Below are 15,056 nucleotides of genomic sequence, written 5' to 3'. Positions count from 1 at the left end.
GACTTACAGACGTACTGCTGCAGTGGTGAGCGGTTTTGTTTCCATTTTTGTATATTTGTCATTCCAGCGATGTGTCACTAAGGGGTGCTTCACACACAGCGAGCTCGCTGCCGAGATCGCTGCTGAGTCACGTTTTTTGTGACACAGCAGTGACCTCATTAGCGATCTCGCTGTGTGTGACAATGAGCAGCGATCTGGCCCCTGCTGCGAGATCGCTGCTCGTTACACACAGCCCTGGTTCGTTTTCTTCAAAGGCGCTCTCCCACTGTGACACACAGATCGCTGTGTGTGACAGTGAGAGAGCGACGAAATGAAGCGAGCAGGGAGCAGGAGCCGGCGTCTGGCAGCTGCGGTAAGCTGTAACCAAGATAAACATCGGGTAACCAAGGTGGTTACCCGATATTTACCTTAGTTACCAGCCTCCGCAGCTCTCACGCTGCCTGTGCTGCCGGCTCCGGCTCTCTGCACATGTAGCTGCAGTACACATCGGGTTAATTAACCCGATGTGTACTGTAGCTAGGAGAGCAAGGAGCCAGCGCTAAGCAGTGTGCGCGGCTCCCTGCTCTCTGCACATGTAGCTGCATTACACATCGGGTTAATTAACCCGATGTGTACTGTAGCTAGGAGAGCAAAGCTCAGCGGTGTGCGCTGGTAACTAATGTAAACATCGGGTAACTATACCGGATGTTTACCTTAGTTAGCAGTGTCCGCAGCTTCCAGACGCCGGCTCCGTGCAAGCGCAGCGTCGCTTGCACGTCGCTGCTGGCTGGGGGCTGGTCACTGGTCGCTGGTGAGATCTGCCTGTTTGACAGCTCACCAGCGACCATGTAGCGATGCAGCAGCGATCCTGACCAGGTCAGATCGCTGGTCGGATCGCTGCTGCATCGCTAAAGTGTGAAGGTACCCTTACTGGGGTGTGTAGGTTAGTTTTGATAAAATCATTGTTTAATCAGCAGTAGATTATCATTACAGGACTGCTTGGTGTGCTGCCAGGTTTATGAGCTCTGTATAACTGCTAGATCTGCAGCAGAGAAAGCAAACCGCCCAATAAGTGACACATCGCTGGAATCAGGGTCTTTGTCTCTAAATCCTGCTGCTCTCAAAAACCTGGTGACAGATTCCCTTAAAGGGAAGGTGTCGTTCAAAAAAAATTTCAATAACTGAAAAAATGTAAAGTATTAATGTTTTGTTTAAATATTATTATTTGTTTTTAATTAAACTTATTTAGCTTAAAATCAGTAATTCAGGGAACGGGTAAGATTTGCTAGAAGCAGACAAATTTTCTTGCCAGCTTGTATTAATTGTTGTTGCTACTATATTTAGCAGTTTTTTAGGTACTTTCCTGTTATATATAGATAAAAAAAATTTGAAAATACTGTTTCACTGGACAGATAAAGGTTATGACAGCATCTTTAAGGATTGTTCCCCAGCTGACTACAGACCTTAAAGGGAACCTGTCAGGTGCAATATGCACCCAGGACCATGAGCAGTTCTGGGTGCATATTGCTAATCCCTGTAACCCTCCCTGTGTACACTAGCCTAGAGAAAGAGATCTTTAGAAAAAGTATTTCCAAAGATCTTTTATCTTATGCTAATGAGCGTGGGGACTAGTCCTGAGGGTTTTCTCCTTTTAGCTTGTCAGCCTACATAGTATGCTAGCACTCCCCTGTGGGCGTACTAACATGCTAATGATCGCGCAGCTTCGCTGCACATACCTCACTGTTCATGGCGGCCGGCGGAGGATTGATGCACACTGGGCATAATCTGGAGTCCTCAGCACTTCCAAACATGCGCACTGTACCTCAGTGAAGCTGGGAAGCCTACACCCGGCATCAGTTTAGTGCGCATGATTGGAAGTCCTGGGTACTCTGGATCACGTGCAGAGCGCATCCATCCTCCGCTGGCCGCCATGAACAGTGAGGTATGTGCGGCGAAGCTGCTCGTTCATTAGCATGTTAGTATGCCCACAGGGGTGTGCTACCATGCTATGTGGGCCGACTAGCTAAGGGAACAAACGCCCTCGGGACTAGTCCCCTCGTTCATTGGCATATGATCTAAGATGTTTAGAAACACTTTTTCTATAGATCTCTATATCTATGCTAGTGCATACAGGGAGGGTTAGGCAGGGATTAGCAATATGCACCCAGAACTGCTCGTGGTCCTGGATGTATATCGCACCTGACAGGTTCCCTTTGTGCCCAGTCTTCCTTCATCCCTCATTGTCGGACTGCATCTTTTCAGATGAGGTTACAGATGCCATTATTGTGGGTCTCAGGCTGCATCTTGTGTGTGGTGACTGTTTTCTGCTCATGTTTTCAGGATTTCCTTGTAGTACAGGAAATAGAATTAATAAGGGCATGAGGAATTGCTGGAAAAATAAAGTCGTCTCATTATCAGAATGCTTTCCTACTGTATTGCTCATCCATTTATGTGTAAGTACTTTCTCCATTTTTTTTCTTTGTCGTTTTATCTCTAACATTTTGGAGGTTTTATCAGTTACTTTGCACATGCTAAAGACAGCTTAGCTCCTCTTATCACTGGCCTCAGTGTCTGTGCAGGGATTTTTTCTTACAATCCTCTCAGTCTTGGCCTGTCAAAATAGCTTCTATTCTGAGTCCTGTCACTTGTGTGAATGAGGATGTACCCCATGAGGCTAAATGATCTTTCACTCAGACACAACATTTTACTGCCCTGGTAAAGCCAATTTATGCAATATCCGAGTATTAGAGCTGCCGGATATAATGCTTTCTAAGTATGTCAGAAGATTAAAGTGAAGGGTTTGAGACTCGTGGCCTATCTAATAGGAGACATTGTGGTATAAAGCACTAGGACTATGTAAAGCCTAGTACCGAGAAGAAATAATTAGCACATTGGAGACTCCTACTCAGATGTATGAATTTCCTAGTAAATATCCATGCAGTCATGTAGACGCTGCTATATGATAAATTTGAGGAAGTCTTGTGGCTTCAATGAATAAGCACATCATCATGTGAATGGAGCGGTGGTCAATCATGCACACCTTTCCCCATTCTCCCTCAGTCGGAGTGCTGAAGACCAGCCGAACGCTGTACTATTCTATCAGTCGGTTCTGTAGAGAATGAATGGAGTTGGTGTGCACATAATCGACCACCACTGTATTCACAATGGGGTCTCCTGAACTCTGGCTTTCAGAATTGGTGGGAAAACAGGATCAGACCCCCAGTGATTGGGCGTTTTGGAAGTTAAAACATCCCAATCTTGGTATAATGTCCTTAAGGCTCAATTAGTTGAGCCGCTAAGAAAGAACGGGCATTTGTTTATTGGCTTTTGTAAACATGCTTGCAATCATCCGACTAATGAGTAAAAAGCTGGGGGATTAAGACGTTCTAAAGATAGATGCAGGCCCCAAAGGTGGTACAAAACATTATGAGATATTTTATGTCTTATGTTGTAGAGATGACAAATACAAAGCATCAAGGTATGTATTGGATGCCTGTGTATTATACACATACAGTCATGACGAAAGTGTTGGCTACAGTGCCATAGGTTGTAAACTTCTTGATTATGTTGCGCTTTGTGGGCAAAGGAACAGCAAGATGGACTTGTAGCCTTGAGTGTTAAGATTTTTCAACAATTTGGGTTTTCAAGTCCTCAGACAGTTCTCTTTTTCTGTTTTCCATGCTTTGTGTGGCACACACTGACACACAATGCAAAGATCGTATCAACTTCTCCCCTTTTTATCTAGTGTTAGGTGTGATTTTCATATTACCCACACCTGTTACTTGCCACAGGTGAGTTTGAACAAGCATCACATGCTTGAAACAAAGTTGTTTACCCACAAGTTTGGAAAGGTGCAACAAATTTTGTCCGGTTCATCTTTGGGATTTTGTGTGAATTCACGTTGAATTTTAATTTTTTTTCTTTTTTTTTGTGTGTAAAGGCCGCTTTACACGCTACGACATCGCTAAAGTGATGTCGTTGGGGTCACGGATTGTGTGACGCACATCCGGCCGCTTTAGCGATGTCGTTGCATGTGACACCTATTAGCGATTTTGAATCGTTGCAAAAACATTAAAAATCGCTAATCGGTTACATCCCCCCCCCCTAATCTCAATTATAGTTGCTGCTGCAGTAACGATGTTGTTCGTCGTTCATGCGGCAGCACACATCGCTACGTGTGACACTGCAGGAACGAGGAATCTCTCCTTACCTGCGTCCTGCCAGCAATGAGGAAGGAAGGAGGTGGGCTGCATGTTCGTCCCGCTCATCTCCGGCCCTCCGCTTTGATTGGGCGGCCGCTTAGTGACGTCGCTGTGAGGCCAAACGAACCACCCGCTTAGAAAGGAGGCGGTTCGCCGGTCACAGCGACGTCGCTATACAGGTAAATAGTGTGACGGGTCCGCGCGATTTTGTGCCCCACAGGCAGCGATTTGCCCGTGACGCACAAACGACGGGGGTGGGTACGCTCGCTAGCGATCTCGAAGTAAATCTGTATAACAAAACATGTTTAATTGCTTTAATTTTCTGGGAGAAATATTTAATTTTCTTGAACAATTTCAAGGGTGCCAACACTTTTGGTCATGACTGTATGAGCAACACTTTCTCTACTTTTTCAATATATCCTGTACATAGACCATAAGTGTCTAAGAGAGGAGTAACCCCTTAATAACAATAATAAAATTAATCAGTAGTGATGGCCGAACCCAAACTGTAAAGTTCGGGGTCCGTACCGAACACATAGTTCGTTACAGTTTGGGTCCAGTTCGGGTCCTTGGGCTGTAAAAACAAGCACATTATTAGAAAACATTATGATTATGCTTACAGGTGTTGCAATGCGTCCTACAGACTCTGTCTCCCGGCCACTTCTGCTTCTGGGTCTGATCATTAACTTTCGTGGATGTTCACTGCACTGCTGTCACTCGGCAGTCTTTGGCTGTTTTCGCCCGTGTTCGCGGTGACATCAGGGTTCACCCGAGTCTATGGCTCATGGACTCGATTGAACTTTGACTGTCACTGTGCGAGTCTCGGATCGGTATCACCCAGCATGGTGCACACTCTCCTGACAGGAGCAGGTCGGCTGCATGTATTTCCATGCAGCTGAGGCGCTCCTGTCAGGAGAGTGTGCACCATGCGGGATGATGCAATGCGAGACTCGCACGACTCATACGCAAGTGTAATCATACCCTCAGTGTCAGCCCGCTTTTCGCTTTGTATAGATGCTTTTCTGCACAGAGCGATGAAGCAGAACTGACATTGCTCTACATGTGGACTACGTCGGACTAAATATTTTTCTTTATAATAAAGATGGAGTCTGTAATTTTTTTTGTTTTATTTGTAATAAAAAAAATGTTCTCTGTTGTGTTTTTTTTTTTTTTTTTTTTTACTGTTTACTAGAAATTCATGGTGGCTATGTCTAATTTGTCATGGCCCCATGAATTTCGGGCTTAGTACCAGCTAAAAATACAAAGCTGGTATTAACCCCTTTATTACCCAGCGTGCCACGAGCTGGGTAAAGCGCCTGGGAATTGCACTAAGAAACATTTCCAAGGGCAGCTGCAGTTTTAGTGTGGGGGCCCAGAACACTTGGGCCTTACCACGCTAAGAATCCCAGCCCCCAGCTGCCTGGTTTTCCCTGACTTGCAATCAAAATACGGCGGGAGCCCGCGCATTTTTTTTCAATTTTTAATTTTTAGTAAAAAAATTAATGGGCCTCCTGCATTTTGATTGCCAGCCAAGGTGAAGCAAGGCAGATGGGGTGGCAGCCCATAGCCGTCCGCTTTATCTGCGCTGAGAATGAAAAATACTGAAGAGCGATACGTCATTTTTTAAAATTATTTATTTTTACACTACGTGTGAGGGACCCAACAGCCAATCACAGATGCTGTCACGCAAAATGGATGTCAGTGATTGGCTGTTGAAATACTTTTGAATCTGCCCCTACATTCTAGATGCTAGAATGTATGCACTGATTTTAGGTTACTCCAGCATCCAATCGCAGACTCCCACTTTGTGATAGTATCTGTGATTGTCTGTTATTTTAACAGTAAAATAAAACAACAACACAGAGAAAAAATATTTTATTAGAAATAAAACAGAAGACATTTAGGATCCCATCTTTATTACCCAAAGAAACCCCCCTCTGACGTAGTCCAAAGGCGGGCGAGTATCTTACGCTCTGCTACATCTGTGCAAGAAAACAAACACAGGTCTGCTCACTCAACTCAGCTGAGAGCTGTCAGAGACTTCACCCGAGTGCATAGCTGAGGCCGGTCAGCTGTACCCCGGGTAACACCCACTGACTACAGCACCTTCCATGACGCCATAGCCATGTGACCAATCTGTAACTCACGAGGTAATACAACATTCACACCAGACTGGTCACATGGCTATAACGTGATGGAAGGTCCTGTAGTCAGTGGTGGTTACCCGGGGGCACAGCAATGATCGGACCCAGAAGCGGACGGCAGACAGTCTGCAGGACACGTCGCGGTACCAGTAATTATAATGACAATGTTTATTATTAACTATATTCTTTATTTTACAGCCCCCCCGCCCCATCACATAACTATAAAGTCCAAGTAAGGGTTTTGGACGCAAATTTGTGTTATCTACGACCCCGAACACGAACTTTACAAAATGTTTGGGCGAGGCTCCCAATCCCGAACATCGGGGGGGTTCGCCCATCACTATTAATAAGTGATCACGTCTATATGCAGAGTGAAGATAACTGTGTGATTGGGTATGTGATTAAAAGGGTTATTTGGTTATATAGTATGACATCCTTTGGTTACCTCACCAGTATCATATCACTGGGGGTCTGACAATCTCCACCCCCGTCTATCAGTAATTAATAGTTCAGGTTGCTTCTCGATATATCGGCTGTTGCTGGGAAATGCAGAATGGCTCAAATTCTCTTAAACCGCCTTCCACTTCCGATCTTGATTATATATCCTAAAGAGAACTCAGTCCAAATCACATGTATCATTATTTCTGTGCCTGCTCGGTAGGGCCTACCACTAGGCCCAAAGCAGTAGATTATTAAAAAATCCCATGTCACCAGTCAAAAACCCTTAAAAAGTTAAGTCTTTATTCCAGAATGTTAAAGAAAGTCACAACAGTGAGGAGTCAAGTCAACGTTTTTGGACATCTCTGGCCTTTATCAAGCTTAAAAATATTGCTGTATTTTTAGGCTGGATTAAAGGTCAGATATAACCAAAACCTTGCCATATTTTCTCACCGTAGAGTTTTTCTTTATCGTTCCTTTATGGGAGACCCAGACCATGGGTGTATAGCTAGCGACCTCCGGAGGACACACAAAGCACTACACTCAAACGTGTAGCTCCTCCCTCCGGGCTATATACACCCCCTGGATGACAATCTACCCAGTTCAACGCTTTGTGTTTCAGGAGGATACACACACTTTTATTTACAAGGTGGTTCTTCGTCCGACTCCGGACTTTCTCCCTAAGGTGGTGTCTTCCTTCCACCTTAACCAGGACATTTCATTGCCCTCTTTTTGTCCGGCCCCTGTGCATCGCTTTGAGAAGGCGTTGCACACCTTGGATTTGGTGCGGGCGCTCCGAATCTATGTGTCTCGCACCGCCGTTTTTCGGCGGTGCACCTCACTTTTTGTGCTAACCACGGGTCAGCGCAAGGGCCTCTCGGCGTCTAAACCGACCTTGGCTCGTTGGGTTAGGTCGGCTATCGCCGATGCCTACCAATCTTCTCAGGTGCCTCCCCCGTCGGGGATTAAGGCGCACTCGACCAGAGCTGTCGGTGCCTCCTGGGCTTTCAGGCACCAGGCTACGGCTCAGCAGGTGTGTCAGGCTGCCACTTGGTCCAGTCTGCACACTTTTTCTAAGCACTACCAAGTGCATGCTCATGCTTCGGCAGATGCGAGCTTGGGCAGACGCATCCTTCAGGCGGCTGTCGCCCATTTGTGAAGTTAGGTTTTGCCTACTTCTCCGTTTAGTTTATTTCCCACCCATGGACTGCTTTGGAACGTCCCATGGTCTGGGTCTCCCATAAAGGAACGATAAAGAAAAAGAGAATTTTGTTTACTTACCGTAAATTCTTTTTCTTATAGTTCCGACATGGGAGACCCAGCTCCCTCCCTGTTGCCTGTTGGCAGTTTTTTTGTTCCGTGTGCTTCACGGCTGTTGTTAGTAGACAGAGTTCTGGTTTTGCCGAGTTTTACTCTATCTCTACTTATGGGTGGATGTCCTCCTTCAGCTTTTGCACTGAACTGGGTAGATTGTCATCCAGGGGGTGTATATAGCCCGGAGGGAGGAGCTACACGTTTGAGTGTAGTGCTTTGTGTGTCCTCCGGAGGTCGCTAGCTATACACCCATGGTCTGGGTCTCCCATGTCGGAACTATAAGAAAAAGAATTTACGGTAAGTAAACAAAATTCTCTTTTTTTTGAACAAAGGCAGTTGCACTGTGAAATGTTAAAGCATGCAAACAAAGAATGCAAGAATATAGGTATGCATTACTGCTTAAGGAAATCTAGGAAAAATTTAGATATTTAGCATACAAAAACGGCCATCTCTATATCTGCCAGTAGCCACGTTTTGCACCTGTTCAGACTGGATTTTGGGAGTGCCGTCAGTCTTTTTGTCTAGAGTATGGAGTCATGCCCTATGACTATGCACCTCTCCCCTATTAGCTACAGGTGATTTTATTTTCTAGTAGCAGGTTCCTACTTGCCCATACACATGGAGGTTTGTAACCCTGAGAGAGGCTTAAGTTCAATGTAGGTTCCCAGTATACGAGGTATGTCTTGAAGTGGCTACTAGGCAGATATAGAAATGGCTGGCATGGTGGCTCAGTGGTTAACACTGCATTCTTTACAGCGCTGAGATCCTGGCTTCTAAGGACAACATCTGCAAGGAGTTTGTATGTTCTCCCCATGTTTGTGTAGGTTTCCTCCGGGTTCTCCAGTTTCCTCCCACACTCCAAAGACATACCGATAAGGAATTTAGATTGTGAGCCCCAATGGGTACAGTGTCATTGATGTACGTAAAGTGCTGTGGAATTAATGGGGCTATATAAGTGACTAAATATGATTATATTTTTGTTTGCTGAATCTAAATTTTTCCTAAATTTCCTTAAAGGGGTGGTTCACCCATATTTTTTTATTGTCTAGTTCGATATTATATTGAGAAACAATGTTTCTCTCAAATACCTTATGTTGGCAATAGTGCCTGTGAGAGGCGCTATTGCAGACCGCTGTTCCCCGCTCCGGTGACGTCACGTCAAGTTCTGCATACGTCACATCCATGCGTCTGGCTGCAGTCTTCCTGACTCACTGAGCTGTGGGCGGTGTTGCACCGCTCGTCACAGCCCATCTGCTCCCTCCTTCCCCTTCCCTCACAGCAGAACGCTGCAAGCAGGAGACGCGCTGTGCTGTGATAAGCGCTGAAACACCGCCCACAGCTCAGTGACTCAGGAAGACTGGGGCTGGCCGTAGGGATGTGACGTGTGCGGAACTTAACGTGACGTCACCGGAGCGGGGAACACCGGTCTGCAATAGCGCTCTCACAGGCAATATTGCCAACACAAGGTATTTGAGAGAAACATTGTTTCTCAATATAATATCGAACGAGAAAATAAAAAATATGGGTGAACCACCCCTTTAATTAGTATTGCATATATATATATATATATATATATATATATATATATATATTTATATATATTTATATTCTTTCCCTTATTGTTTGCCTGCCTTAACATATCAGAGTGCAACTTCCCTTTTTTCTAATTACTGTATATGTCATGTTCAGTTTTGCACCTGTTCAGACTGCAGTTTGGGAGTGCCGTCAGTCTTTTTTTTTTTTTTTTTTTTTTAACATTATGGAATTAAGATTTAACTCTTTAAGGGTTTTTCCCTTGTTCTTGGGGATTTTTGATTAACCTACAGAGAAGAAATTAATATGTGATCATGTGACCAGACAAACCCCTTTTTTTAAATAATAATCCTCATTGTATATTTTTTTATAAAAAATTTTCACAAAGCAGAATTTTTTTTTCTCAATTCTAAAAACAATATGTTTGATAGGACAAGCAAGAGCGTAGTCTAAAAGAGAATAAAAGGCCACATTTGGAAGGAGCTTCGGACGCTTCCTGGAAAGGATGCCTGGGATATAGATGCAGATCTGATTACTTTCTTTGTGACGTTTCTTGGTAATCTGAAGTTCACATGGCCAAGTACAGTTGCTGCTTCATTCTCCGGTGCAGACACCGGATGAATTGTGCCTCTATACTTCACTGGTGAATGCCTATTTCCAGAGCTGAATTCCGGAGAGCGCTTCCTGTCATTGCCATGAGACACTTCAGACCACTGTACCCGCACACGTGTCCTCGCGCTGTCTATTGCTCCGATATGTGTGACAGTGGCGGTTTACATGACCAGGAAGGCAGCGGATACATCCCACATTTACATATTACCGGCTTTAGACAAATAATAGATCAGCCGGGGAGCAGAGGAGGTGGCAGGACGCATGTTAATCAGCTTGTTTTTGTTCTCCGCTTTTTTCTTGGAGGTCTTTGTGGGTTTTGCCTTCTCCAACTGTTTTCTTACACAATCGAAGAACCTTCAATAAGGGCCCGATGCCAAAAAAAGTAGTTACACAAGGAGATACGGACGCCCTGCATAATAAGATCTTATCTTCTTTATTAAGTTATGGATCAGGAAAATGATTGCATTTGTCCAATTACCTGGCGGAGCAGATGTCTGCAGAAGGAATGACAGATTGGGATGAGCAGAAAGTCAGCGCTTTGTTCAGGCCGGAGCAGAGGTCACATTACATATCAGCACTTCTACAAGTAGAAAGAAACCTGGAAAGCTATCCTGCAGGTGGGAGCGCGCGGGGCCCATCTAAGAAGTGTAAATCAGCCGTGTATTCAGGGGTTTATCTATAGAGGTCCATATCTCTTCCTCTTCTTTGGCTCATGTAAGCTAAATTAAGTAATGTACAAGAAAAGAAAAGCAGCTGTGGCTGATCTGCCAATGACAGGGGCTTCTGCGGAGAACAATTCCCTTACACAGTGTCTTCTGAATAAACAAGACATGGTTTAAATTAACTTACAAAGAATATCCTATCTGGCGTTGAATGGCCACGGGGCGGAGGGCGGAAGCCAGCGCTGTCAGATCTACTGCTGCTACTTATAACAAAGTGTCATTGATTACTAAAAATGAGTTTGGTTCATGTCATCTTCATTTTTAGCTCTTCCAGTCGGCCGTGCTTGCAGGTGTCTCCAAATCTCGAAGGATAACGCGAAGAGCGATGGGCGCTTAGAAAGGAAGAGCTGTGTCTCACTAATGAAGCAGTCAGATTGAGCTTTATTCATGCGGAAGACTGTAAGGAGATTGAAAGTCAGTCTGTTATTTTCTGAATGGATCCAACTGTACATACATTCAGCATGAATACAAGAAAGCTTACACATGGGCATGAGTGAAAGTGATGGAAGCATTGATGTTGCATCTTCAGCATCGTTAATCGCTTGTACCACACAGGCCCAGCTTTATTAATGCTACCTTCAACATGAAGCCTGGTATACGCAGTCTATTCACCATGCTCATTATTACTGCTAAAATAAATCTCCAGGTATTAAAGTGGTGTCACTTGCCATAAATATGTAGCTTGGTGTAAGTGCCGCTCTTTACCTGTCTATGGTGTTGTTTTTCTCTGGTTCATGCTCCTTTCCATTCTCGAGATATGGTCCTCTCTTCCCTATATCACGCTAGGTATGGGGAAGTACCAAGCGAACGGCAAAAGGTAAGGGAAGAGGGACCCCTGCGTCTAGGGAAGAGGGATATGATGACCCCCTGACCAAACCTACTGCTGGTCCCTGCGGTCTTTCAACAACCTAGATAGGTTCCGCACTTATAAAAAAAATAAATCTTTATTTTTATATAGCGCTAACATATTCCGCAGCGCTTTACATACATCAGGAATACTGTCGCCATTGGGGCTCACAATTAGTGTTGAGCGGACCCGAACTGTAAAAATCCGGATCCGCGCGGTTTCAGCGTCCGATCCGGGTCCGACCCGGACGCGGGAATCCGGCTGCATGATCCGGTTTCGGGGGTGTTTTTTTTTTTTCTTTCTTTTTTTTTTTTCTCTCTCTCTCCCCCTCTCTCCCTCTCTCACCCTCCCGCTCTCCCTCTCTCCCGGATCGGATCCGGACTTCTTTGTCAACCCGCCACTGACCCGCCGGACCCGGATTATGAGCAATCCGCTCAACTCTACTCACAATCTAAATTCCCTATCTGTATGTCTTTAGAATGTGGGAGGAAACCGGAGAACCCGGAGGAAACCCACGCAAACACGGGGAGAACATACAAACTCTTTGTAGATGTTGTCCATGGTGGGATTCAAACCCAGGACCCCAGCGCTGCAAGACTGCAGTGCTAACCACTGAGCCACCGTGCTGCCCTTATGCGCCGATCCAGATACCTGACCTTAGATATTCCTAGTGCTGGACCCTAAATCGGAAATGGGTGGGATGAGCTCTTCGTCACCCCCAATAAACGCTAAAGGATGCCACAAAGAGGACACAGAGGGGAAAGTGCACAAACTACTTCTCCACAGATGACACACAGGCAGGAGTTCAGCAAAGCTTCAGCAACGATACTACAGATGAGAGCATGCCACCTACATACAACCAGAGCTGAGTGAACTGAATAATATCACCAGCACACGACCAGGAACGAAGGGAGTAGTTAAGCACCAAGAGAATGCTGATGATCAGCAGCTGGGTGGAAAGTGAGCTCCTGCTGGGTCCAAAAGGAAGAGATATGAAAATCCAGCAAGAAAGCTACCTAATACAATGAATATTAACAGCAGGAACAATAGAAAATCAGGGAGCATATTGCGCAGCCAAACGCTGTGACCTTCTATTGCCAGAAACCACATTACTGTCTGTCACCTGTGACAATATGTATAAATCTAGGCCCTGATTCATGAAGGTGTTTTCACTAGATTTCCGGTGTAAAGCACTTTGAAAAGTTGTAAAACCTTTTCACGTCTGTCCTGGCAAGATCCGCCAAAGTACATGGAGCATGGATGGGTAAGATGGGGCAGGTCAAAGTGCACCCGACAAATTCTGCAAAAGTAACTCCACTTTAACGTACTCCAGTGTGGACTATAGACATATTTCTGGTTAGGCTCATGCCTGGGATAAGATGCAGCTAAATACATATACCTCTTAATGAATTGGGTGCATCTTACTCCTGCACGCTCTTCATTAAGACTGGCGTGTGCAACCCAATTCTTTATTAATTGAGCCCATAGAAAGTCTGATCAATAGAGGATCATATATAGTAAAACCAAAGAAGAAAAAACCTCTAAAACATGAATTTTAATTTATTCTAATTAAAAATAGCCGTCAATAGATTAAGACACAGGGGCCATACCCATTTGTAAGGTCACAGACAAATGTCATGAAGTTCATAAAATACTCAGTGAGGTTCTGGATAGGGCAGTGAGCAGTTAAGTGTGCGATGGTGTCGCTTCTACTCGCGGGACTATCGGGCTATATTGATATTTAGATGTTCAGGGGACAGGGCCTGCAGTTCCCTAAGGTTGCCCCTACCTATCAACAGAGGTTTAATTCACCTTACTGTTTTGGGTGCCCCCGTTCCTCGGCGGCTGACCCTGAATGCCCCTGCCACTATCACATGAACCCAAAAACCATTACCAGGTGCAACGTGCTAAAGGTTTAGTCACACATATGTCCAATACAATAAAGATATCTGTGGTCAGGCCTCAATCCCACACAAAAAAAGTCAATCCTCAATTGCACAGTTTAACATCTGGCTCCAATATATAGAGGATACGTGTGGTTGAGGTCCAGTCCCACATATACAAACAATTGGGCCTAAAGAAAGTCCCAGTTACTTATCTGCTGGGACAGTTGTTGATTCTGATGCGTCTCCCCCCGACGTGTCAGGGTTCATCAGAGGATATAGAAGGGAACTCAAGATTTATCCGGTTAATTAGGCCATAAATCTTGTAATCTTATTTGCCCTCAATGCAGGTAGATAGACCCGGATTGCTGCAACGGAACCCAGCTAATAGGCCAGATCCTCATTCCACTAGAGATCGTCCTTCCATATGATAAGCGCTTATCACATAACCACTGGATGGCGGTACTCTGCCACTGCACACGTTCTTCATTGGCAGGACCTCCACTACTGCACATTGCATTGATATGGAAGGACGACCTCTAGTGCATGAGGATCTGGCCTACTAGCTGAGTTCCGTTGCAGCAATCCGGGTCTATCTACCTACATTGAGGGCAAATAAGAGGATTACAAGATTTATGGCCTAATTAACCGGATAAATCTTGAGCTCCCTTCTATATCCTCTGATGAACCCTGACACGGCGGGGGGAGATGCATCAGAATCAACAACTGTCCCAGCAGATAAGTAACTGGGACTTTCTTTAGGCCCAATTGTTTGTATATGTGGGACTGGACCTCAACCACACGTATCCCCTATATATTGGAGCCAGATGTTAAACTGTGCAATTGAGGATTGACACTTTTTTTTTTTCTTTTGTGGGATTGAGGCCTGACCACAAATATCTTTATTGTATTGGACATATGACTGTGGGACCAAACCTTTAGCACTTTGCACCTGGTGATGGTTTTTGGGTTCATGTGATAGTGGCAGGGGCATTCAGGGTCAACCGCCGAGGAACGCGGGCACCCAAAACAGTAAGGTGAATTAAACCTCCTTTAATAGGCAGGGGCAACCTTAGGGAACTGCAGGCCCTGTCCCCTGAACATCTAAATATCAATATATCCTGATAGTCCCGCAATTAGAAGCGACACCATCGCACACTCAACTGCTCACTGCCCTATCCAGAACCTCACTGATGTTTTTATGCCCCCTGCCTGTTATTCCTGCCTCTCTGTTCTCTATGGTATTATACAAACGACTCACTTTGTTGAAGGACCTGTGGTGAGGTCATACCCATGTGACCTGGTATCCAGTCTTTGTTGGCTGAGGCCCCGCCCCTTCTGGTCACATGGGAATGACCTCACTACAGGTCGTTCAGCAAAAT

General features: G+C 45.1%; 1 protein-coding gene across 6 annotated transcripts in view; it reads left to right on the top strand.

Annotated features, from left to right (window-relative positions):
• The window catches only part of XRCC4 (X-ray repair cross complementing 4), a 456,138-nt gene that overhangs the window by 44,268 nt on the left and 396,814 nt on the right, over positions 1–15,056 (top strand). The window contains exon 1 of one of the 6 annotated variants that reach the window (XM_075341945.1): positions 2,348–2,432. The exons of 4 other annotated variants lie outside the window; for them this stretch is intronic. In XM_075341945.1, coding sequence (XP_075198060.1) covers positions 2,358–2,432 — 75 coding nt within the window. In that variant the 5' untranslated portion in view covers positions 2,348–2,357. Of the gene's footprint in view, positions 1–2,347; positions 2,433–15,056 lie in introns of those variants that run through there. One more of the 6 variants, XM_075341936.1, reaches the window with a different exon arrangement.

This window comes from Anomaloglossus baeobatrachus, chromosome 1 (genome assembly GCF_048569485.1).
Source record: "Anomaloglossus baeobatrachus isolate aAnoBae1 chromosome 1, aAnoBae1.hap1, whole genome shotgun sequence".
Classification (NCBI taxonomy): Eukaryota; Metazoa; Chordata; class Amphibia; order Anura; family Aromobatidae; genus Anomaloglossus; species Anomaloglossus baeobatrachus.
The sequence above is the reverse complement of the archived record's forward strand: the minus strand, read 5'-3'. Positions and strand labels throughout refer to the sequence as shown.